A 9,958-nucleotide genomic window follows, 5' to 3' on the forward strand; every position below is an offset into this window, starting at 1 on the left:
GGATGATGAGTCACGACCATAAGGTAACTCCAAGGTTTGATCATTATGAGTCTTTTTACTACTAGAGCTCTTGCCCTTTTATACATGCCGGAAACCCTGGAGGCTTCTTTTCACATGACAAACACATTGTGTATTGCCATTGTCACCCAATAAAGGGTATTGAGTAACCTCCCAAACGTCCAATATATAGCCATTTCCCCTTATGTCATTGCTTAATTTATAGGTACTATAAATTGATTAACTCATAAGTGCTCTTATATGTGTATGATTGCCATGTTGGGGTTGAGGCCATCATCATCATCATCATCATCATCATGTAATGAGTGTAGATTTCCCCGCCGGTTTTATTATTATTATAGTTTCAACATGACATTCTATTGATGCATGCAAATATATAGCACAAAGCTTTCCTTTCTCTTAGAGACCGATGCAAACTTTCGCTCTTCAGAAGTGGGTAGAGTACTTTAGAAAACAAGCAGAAGTTGCCTACAAAAAAGTCTCACATTTTGTACCATATTCGTTCATAACAAATCAAGTGTCTAATGGAGCCACAAGAACCAATCTTCCATGGTCCCTTCTTTAGCCACGAAACTGTAAACATTAGCAACCCCAAACGTTGTCAAGCTATCTTGCTCAATGTCTAGCTAGCTTGTTGTGTTGGTCATGATTCTCAATCCCATGGCTATATATAATTAACAATCAGCAATGGTTCTATTAGAGAGTGTCAAACCCAAATCAAACCACAAAACAATGTAAACCAAAATCATTTAAACGGAACCATTACAAAAAATTCAAGATCAAACCTAAGGGTTTTAGAGACTTTCAAACCTTTAAACCGTTAAAACCATAGTTTTGCGGTTCGGTTTTGCTTTTCACGTTAGGTCAAATTTCAAAATATCACATTTTAATTTAAAAAATTTAAAAAATTTCAACAAAATTAGGCTTAAAATGTTCAAAAAATATTTAAAAAAATTATCAAGTGCCAATAATAAACCATCAGATAGTTTAAACCAAAAACTGTTAAACCAATAAAGGTTCGAACCGAACCAGTAAACCCCAAAATTGGACTGAACCGAAGCCAAACCATTTACAAAAACCTAAACTTAAACCGAACCGAGTCAAAATGTTTAAACCATTATGCCATTATGCCGTTAAGCCATCAAATAGTTTAAACCGAAAACTGTTAAATTGATAAAGGTTCGAACTGAACCAGTAAACCCACAAATTGGACTGAACCAAAGCCAAACCATTTACAAAAACCTAAACTTAAACAGAACCGAAATCGAACTGTTTAAACCATTATGCCATTATACTGTTAAGCCGTGGTTTCGTGGTTAGGTTTGGTTCAAACCGAACCGTTGCCGATTGCTACATATAACCACAGCCATTCTCTTAGTGGTAGGTCCTCTGCCTTGGGGGTGGTCCAATACTGTTATTGTCCGTCCTCAGCTGCCCTCTGCCCAGTGGCCTAACCAGTTACTCTTATTTAATGAGAACCTTTGTGCTTGCTTATGCATACACTGCACCACTGTTTGTGTATGCATCTGTTTGGAGAAGCTTTCTTTGAGATTTCATTCCTGATTCATCTATGTTGGGCTCCTGCAGACTAAGGCTACACCATGGAAAGTATTTATATGGGAGGTGAATTGAGAGGAGATGGAGGTTGAAGAAGAAGAATAGCTCTTTAGACATGGGATCCTTGTTGTGGAAGGAGTATTTCAGAAACCCACCTCAGAAATGGTGTAAAAATCAGAATAACCAGGTAAAGAACTACTTCTCACAAATTCAATTTTTGCTCTCCTTTTTTGGGTTCCACCTCCAAAGTTTTGATGGCCAAAGGTTTTCAAACAGTCGTTAGGGGTTGTTCGGTACTCGGATAATCTGCAATGGGTCCTAGAAGAGCTGAAAAGAAGACGCCTAGAAGATGTAGATTTGGATGATGGAAGAAATAAAATTCAAGGTAAGGTAGAGGAGGAAGACCCTCTCAAGGTTGTAGCTTTGCTCAAGGCTTGTGGCAAACAAAAGGATTTGGGCAGAGGTACCCAAATACATGCCTTTATCATTGAGAAAGGGCTACTTCAATCTAATGTATATGTTGGGAACTCATTGGTTAGTATGTATGCAAAATGTGGGGCAATGAAGAAAGCTCAAGAGGTATTTCACATGCTCCCTAGTCAGGATGTTGTTTCTTGGAACTCATTGATTTCTGGATATGCCCGTCAAGGGAGACATGCCGAGGAAGCATTGGAAGCTTATAAAAGAATGCAAATGGATGGGATATCACCTGATGAGGCCACCTTTATTTGTGTTTTGAAAGCTTGTGCCAATGCTAAAGCTCTTAAGAAAGGGAAAGAAATACATGATGATATTATTAGGGAGGGTTGGTTAGAGAAACATATCTCAGTCGGAACTTCACTCGTTGACATGTATGCCAAATGTGGTGCATTATCAAGGGCTCGTGAGGCTTTCAATGGGCTTCCTTTTCGGGATGCGATCTCTTGGAATGCATTAATTGCCGGATACGCACAACATGGCCATGGTGAAGAAGCATTGAAATGTTACCAAGAGATGCAATGCCAAGGATTCTCTCCAACCCCGACCACTTTTGTTTGCACATTAAAAGCTTGTGGCAACATGGGATCCATGGATGTAGGTTGTGAAATACATTCTGAACTCATTAAAGAAGGTCTGCTGAAAATCAATATATTGGTTGGTACCACTTTGGTTGATATGTATGCTAAATGTGGTGCTCTTGCCAAAGCGCAAGAAGTGTTTGATGATCTTGTCTCTCGGGATTTAGTTGCATGGAATGCACTTCTTGCTGGTTATGCTCAACTCGGGCAATGTGAAGTTGTATTTGATTCATTGAACAAAATGATTGGAGAAGGTTCAAGTCCAGATGGCTTCACATTCACTATTTTGCTAAATACATGCAGTCATTCAGGTCTTCTAGAAGGGGGCCAAATGTATTTTGAGTATATGGAACCTTACTATGGGGTTATTCCAACTTTAGAGCACTATACCTGCATAGTTGATCTCTTCTGTCGAGCAGGCTGCTTTGAAAAATCCATTGCTGTCATAATAGATATGCCATATTATGCCGATTTGACAGTTTGGCTTACTCTATTGGGTGCTTGTAAAAAATGGGGAAATGTGAATCTTGGGGTATCAACATTTGAAAAAGCAGTTAAATTGGATGAGAAGGATGCATCAGCTTATCTTCTTATGAGCTCTATTTATAAAGGTGCTGGCATGCATGAGCATGCAAGGAACATCGAAACCATGAGAGTGGAAAAAGAAGCATGGAAGATGGTTAAGCATTGTTCATGGGATGTATAATTGGTTATGTCAGTTTAGAATTCTTAAGCAGACATTGGCCAGAACCTAATAGTGTATAGTTAAAAAAGGTGGTAAGGGGATGGTGTTATTGTGGGCCAATGTTTATAAGTACTATTCTGGAATAAATTAAACCATAATTATGGAATACGGTTTGAGTGGACATTAAACTTTGATTTGTAGGATCAAACTTTAGTGCAGACAACTAACTAAAGATAGAGGTCTCTTCACGAAGACAATTTCCAAGGCCAAACTTTGTGACAGCTAACAAATGCACTCCCTCCCTCCATAATGATATACCTGATATTTGGTACAATTGTCTATCCCATTGATCTTTCACAAAGCATTATTTTGGTACATTACTTTTGTGATGTATGACATAGGTGCATTTATATCGAATACTGTAACTTGTACAATTCCTTGTACATGATACTCATCAACAATGATATATGCCAGATACCTATAACAGCTTCCTAACAACCAAGGACAGGGTGTTTCATAAACACCATTTTGATGGATTTCTTTGATGATAAGCCTAGGTGTATCAATATCCAACATATATTTGCTATCCCATTGCTTTTACATGGTGTGAATGGTTTCTCACAAGCACTATTTTGCTAATGTGAGTTGTGCTTAAATGTATCAAATATTGAACATTATCTCGCAATTCCAATGCTTGCAAGTGCACCAAATTATTTGTGCTGTCATCTTTAGTGACATGCAATACCTGGTACAGTTTGCCAACCAAGAAGTTCTCAAACACTATTTTAGAAAATTACTTGGGTGATTTGTGACTTGCCAGCCAAGAAGTTTTCAACAAACACTTTTAAGTAAATTACGTGGGTGATTTGTGCCATCAATGTACCCAGATATCTCACACACTCAAGATCCCACTGCTAACTAACAGTTCATAGGAGCAGTTCTCACTAATGAATGAGGGTTTTGATCCATTAGTATAGCACAAATAGTAGACATTATTCAGCCTTTTGAGATTTGCTGTGAGAATCATCTGAATTAATTTCCTACAGGAATTAATGCCTGAAGCCTAGTTTGAAACAAATTAGAACACAGCTCAGCACTCAGCTTGACACTAGATTCAAATTCACAGTTGCACAAATGCCAACAAAGTAATAAATGAACTTGTAAGGAACAAAAGTAAATTAGATTATTTTCAAAACTTGTTAAAATTTGTGTGGTCATAAGTCAAGGATCCCAATCACATGGAACATACTAGCATGCTAGTCATAACTGGTCAACATAAGCTTAAACACATTCTCAGGAACCTATCCACACTCATGCATGGACCCAAAAACCATCTACGTTTATGAGCATAGTTGAAACTTGAGATACCCATCTACGTCATATTTACAGGCTTGCGATGTGCATATGTATTCATGTACATACTTGAGAAACCCAATGCACAAAAAAAGGAACTAACCCAGACATACTTGTTGCAACACCTAGACCTCAAGCTGCAAAGCTATGTATACATTCATGCCACTACAAGAGAACCAACACATAATAGATGAGATCGAAACCATGCTATTTGTAAAAGCCCTATAAGTTTGAAGGATAGTATAGACAGATATTTGAAGCAAAACAATTCTAAAATAAATGAGACCATTTGATGTTATATCTGTTTTAAAAAAGATACAAAAGAAATGAATGACACAAGTACATTCAATTCCTTCAATAATAATAAAAACCTTTCACAAGCATAAATGAGATGGGCTTTGTAGAGAAACACACACTACAAAAATAGGCAGCTCTTGCTGCCACTTTCGGAATTTACTAACTAAAACTCACTGCAAATTACATAGAAAGAAAGAAAAAGAAAAATCCTAAATCTGTTACATGGACATCCTAACCTATGTCAGGGTGAAAACAATGAATTAGTTAGCTTCTATAGCGCTTGTTAGTTCATGGTTCACCTTGAAATGCACGGCCTTGTGGTTCCCCTTGAAATCCGCGGCCTTGGCCTTGCCCACGTCCACGACCCCTTCCTCTTCCACGGCCACGGCCTGTTACCATCCTCCAGAAGTCAAAACATAGATACACCAAAATGATTGATATGAAAATCTCATATGATATAATGACATTGAAACTAACCTGTTGTTTTTTTAATGATATTGACATTGATGTCATGCCTATGCATACAGGTATAAATTTACATGTGTACATGCAAGTTACATATACATACATGTATATATAATATGTTGTATAAATGTACTCTATAGACAGATGTGTCATATCAATAATAGACATGTCAAATATATCCACACTAATGCAAACTATTAACATGTATGATATATCAACATTGATGTAACCAATAAATATCACACATGCACATGCAATATAACACGAAATAATTCACCTCGGACACAGAAAAACTACATGTGTATAATATAATGACATTAAAACTAACCTGTTGTTTTTTAATGCTATTGACATTGATGTCATGCGTATGTATGTAGGTATAAATTTTCATGTGTACATGCAAGTTACATATACATACATGTATATATAATATGTTATATAAATGTACCCTGTAGACAGATGTGACAAATCAATAGTTGTGCCAAATATATCCACACTAATGCAAACTACAAACATGTATGATATATCAACATTGATGCAACCAATATATATAACACACATGCACATGCAATATAACACATAATAATTCACCTCGACCACGGAAAAAACCATCAGGAGGAGGTGCCAGATTTGCATCATCATATCCACCACCACCATCTTGTGTTGTATCTGCTCCACCACCAAATCCTCGGCCACGCCCTCTTAATCCATACCCCCTTCCTCGACCTCGACCCCGGCCACGATTGTTGTAGCCACCATCAAAACCACCATATTCTTCACTAGCATCATATCCACCACCTAGAAACATAATATCGTCAGCATATGCATGATGAATATAATGCAGACATTTTTTTGACTGCTTTTCAATTATGCAATTTACCCCTGCCTCTTCCCCTTCCACGTCCTCTACCACGTCCTCGACCACGCCCACGAGCACCTTCGGGTGAACCAGCTTCTGTAGCAATCATAGTCATAGTTAAAAAATAGAATTTTCCTTCATGCTCTAGTTTGAGGGATTGATAACCTTCATAAGTTCACATCCCAATAAATTACCATCTTTTCAGCATTAATAAAAAAAAAAAGCAAAATGTTTCAAGTATTTTTATCATATAAGATGAGCACCATATGGCATTTGCAGGTTGGGGTAAAACCCATATTTAAAGCTATGTGGAGGTTTTGAACTACATTGCATTGAATTATTAAATTAGATGGTTCTCAAAGCTTACAATATTCACTATGCGCAAAATCCAAATTATACACCATATAAACATGAGAAGCACATACCACCACCTTCCTCGTCAAAGTCTGCCAAAGGCTTCACAAGCTCTGCAGGAAGAGGTGGTTGGTAACTGCAACCAAAAAGTTGCTCAATGTCAAATATTCCCAAAAATGTATTCATTTAATAATCCATGAAATAAAAAAACAATAAAAATGTGTGAAAAGATAGATACCCAGCAGCCGTGGTATCTAATTCTTTGACTGAGAGAACTATTGAGATCATTGAAACATGGCGGGTTTGTTCTAACCTGTATTGTATCATGGATTATGCTCAAACTTTCAAGAACTCAAATAGATTTGAACTATAATTTTGCATACTTCCAATTTTCTATACTTACGGAAGAAGTCCTTCCTCAAGAGGCTCCCAAACATCAATAATATCAGTAGATCCAATGGTTGTGATTTGGTGAAGACCCACAACCCTTCTCTGAAGAAACACGATTCCACATAAATACAATCATCAGAGAAGAACTCAAAACAGAACCAAACTCACTGCATCACGTTCATCGCCAGAGGCAAAACAAAAAAAGTGGGTTGAAAATGGAAATGTTTTGAGTCATTTCATATTAAAAAAATTGCATTTTACTTCCAACAAACATTTCAAATTATTTTCCAGTTTATTTTCCTGTCACCTGCTTTTCTCTAAATCCTACGACCATCAGGTACAAACTACATTTCGAGAGAACTATATAAAACTTCTGAGATTTCAGAGATTGCAACATCAAAATATACTTGAGTATTATTATTGCAAACTCCAGATTTTTTAAGAAGGATGTCCAAAATTAATCATACATGCCTAAGTGATACCATACATAGATATAATATATAAAATAAAAAGCTTTATAAGTTTTCAGGAAATATAACAAAGTTCCCCTAAATTTCACAGATTTCTCAAAATATTAATCATCTTTTAGAAATGTCCCTCTGTTTCGAAAGTTCTCGAATAACTCTTCCCTGTAGTATGACCGTTTCCTTATATTTATGAAACAAAACAGCTTTCAAAGACAAATGCGCTTCTTCTGACGCTCATATTCATACATGTGATAGATAAGAGAGGTTTTGGAATATACCTTCACAATCTCTGCAATGTTCACGGTCTTGTTGATTGCACGGCCCATAGCCTTAAAAACAATGTCCGGTGTTCCTTTGTCCTGGAGAGAAAAAGAACACCCAGATTGAATAGCAAAACTTTGGTGGAGGGCAACAAGAAATCCAAATTGACATGTAGCAAAAATTAACTCCACAAAAAGTGAACCAAGTCTCTTGTTTACTACAACTTCAGTCAGGTTGTAAGAACTTATATCAATTTGGAAAATTTATAGAGAGAACAACCAAACATTGAGGAATTCCAGCTAAATTTATATAAATTCGTAGTATTTTTCCCATGATTTCCTTTTGTTTCAAGCATGAAAAGAAGACTGCCAGGCAGTAAGGCAGAGAGATATTTTTAGCTTTTTTGGGGGGTGAAACAGAGAAGAGGAACTCTTCTTCAGACTATAAAAGATGAAAGCCTTTCAATAGCACCTAGCACAAAAGCACTGAAGGGATTTCAAAATAACAATTGCGCAACCCATTTGTGTTTCAACACTTGGATTTTGTTGAGAAAAAATAGAGCTCTTTCTGAAGTATTCTAAAGAAATACAAATAAATAAGCAAAGGAACAACGAAAAGGAGAAGCAAAGAATGAAACAGACAAAGAAACAAATGGGATCAAAAGGCAAAAAAGACACGGCAAAACAAGGAAACAATGCAATAGGTGAAAAGAAAGAAAAGAAAGGACAGAGAAAAGAAAGCGGAAAGAGCAGAAAACAAAGGAGATAGAAGGGGAGGCCGCACCTGGAAGAGAGAGATGGCGTAGGTGATGTAATTCCTCATCTTTCCCTGAGTAGTGATGCGAATCTCATTCTCGTTGATGGGGGTCTCTGAGCGAGGCTTCTCCACTCGTTGGTAGCGATCCATGCCTGCTCTGCAGCCGTTCCTTTCTTATCTATCTGGGTGTCTCTTTCTTCTTCTAATCCTTCTTTTCTTCTCCTCCTTCTGCTACCACTAAGATTTGGGCAAGGTAGAAGAAAAAAGAAGAGGAGGAGCAGAAGCAGGGGCAGAAGCAGAAGCAGGAGGAGCAGGAAGATGGAGGAGAAGGGCAGGCCTCTGTTTCTGGTTCTGGTTCTGTTTTCTGTGTGTATCTAGCTTTGATGGGTTGTCTTGTGTTTTGTTATTTGGGGGGGGCCCAAAGCCAACCCTTAGGGTTTGGTTTAGATGATGATGATGAGCATGTGTATGTGTGTGTGTGAGAGAGAAAGAAGAAAGAAGAAAGAAAGAAAGAGAGAATGTGTATGTGTGTGTGTTGTGTGTGTGAGAGAGAGAGAGAGAGAAAGAGAGAATGTGTGTGTGTGTGTGTGAGAGAGAGAGAGAAAGTGTGGTGTGTGTGTGTGTGTGTGAGAGAGAGAGAAAGTGTGGTGTGTGTGTGTGAGAGAGAGAGAGAAAGTGTGGTGTGTGTGTGTGAGAGAGAGTGAGAGAGAGAGAGAGAATGTGTGTGTGTGAGAGAGAGAGAGAGAGAATGTGTGTGTGTGAGAGAGAGTGAGAGAGAGAGAGAGAGAGAATGTGTGTGTGTGTGTGAGAGTGAGAGAGAGAGAAAGTGTGTGTGTGAGAGAGAGAGAGAGAGAGAGAAAGTGTGTGTGAGAGAGAGATAGAGAGAAAACGTGTGTGTGAGAGAGAGAGAGAGAAAGTGTGTGTGTGTAGAGAGAGAGAGAGAGAAAGAAAGAAGAAAGAAAGATATATTAACGTCTTCTAAGGCCAAAATTGGCCCATGAGACAAATGGTTTACAAAAAAATGGAATATTTACTCATTCATCGAGAGAGAGAGAGAGAGAGAGAGAGAGAGAATGTGTGTGTGAGAGGTATTCTTGACTTTTCCTCTTGTATTCACAGGCGTCTCTCTCTCTCTCTCTCTCTCTCTCTCTCTCTCTCTCTCTCTCCATCTCTATATATTTGCTCTCGCTATGCAAATGTGTATGCAATCTTGATATGTAAATGTGTTTATATTTGCCATCGGGTATAGGTGTATGCGTATAAATCTGTATCTGTATATGTGTTCTTGTTGCCCTCAACCACACATACGCTCGTGTTCGTATGCCATCCATCAAGTATATTTGGGTATTGCCTGCCTGTGTTATGTCTCACTTGCGAACTCCTCCAATCATGGATCGTCGATCTTCCCCATCATACATATCATTACGATTTGCTTGAT

At 37.9% G+C, this 9,958-nt stretch overlaps 2 protein-coding genes across 3 annotated transcripts; one reads left to right on the plus strand and one right to left on the minus strand.

Moving 5' to 3' along the window:
• Window positions 1-1,474: 1,474 nt before the first annotated feature.
• LOC147862268 (pentatricopeptide repeat-containing protein At2g13600-like) lies at window positions 1,475-3,499 on the plus strand. Of its 2 annotated transcripts, none has more exons than XM_087322209.1 (2): window positions 1,475-1,762; window positions 1,840-3,499. In XM_087322209.1, exons 1-2 carry the CDS (start codon window positions 1,691-1,693, stop codon window positions 3,337-3,339), a joined length of 1,572 nt encoding a protein of 523 aa, XP_087178335.1. In that variant the 5' UTR covers window positions 1,475-1,690; the 3' UTR covers window positions 3,340-3,499. The 2 variants fall into 2 exon arrangements, with proteins under 2 accessions (XP_087178335.1, XP_087178336.1); XM_087322210.1 differs by having other exon boundaries at window positions 1,852-3,499.
• A 1,442-nt stretch (window positions 3,500-4,941) lies between these two features.
• On the minus strand, window positions 4,942-8,826 carry LOC147862269 (uncharacterized). The gene is made up of 8 exons (XM_087322211.1): window positions 8,548-8,826; window positions 7,782-7,862; window positions 7,050-7,138; window positions 6,885-6,959; window positions 6,718-6,782; window positions 6,314-6,388; window positions 6,025-6,231; window positions 4,942-5,357 (listed from the first exon to the last, which is right to left on the minus strand). Exons 1-8 carry the CDS (start codon window positions 8,668-8,670, stop codon window positions 5,257-5,259), a joined length of 816 nt encoding a protein of 271 aa, XP_087178337.1. The 5' UTR covers window positions 8,671-8,826; the 3' UTR covers window positions 4,942-5,256.
• Between the last annotated feature and the right edge of the window lie 1,132 nt (window positions 8,827-9,958).

Source organism: Azolla caroliniana, unplaced genomic scaffold (genome assembly GCF_043228905.1).
Source record: "Azolla caroliniana isolate FFs.n. ecotype wild unplaced genomic scaffold, voAzoCaro1.0.p SCAF_7, whole genome shotgun sequence".
NCBI lineage: Eukaryota > Viridiplantae > Streptophyta > Polypodiopsida > Salviniales > Salviniaceae > Azolla > Azolla caroliniana.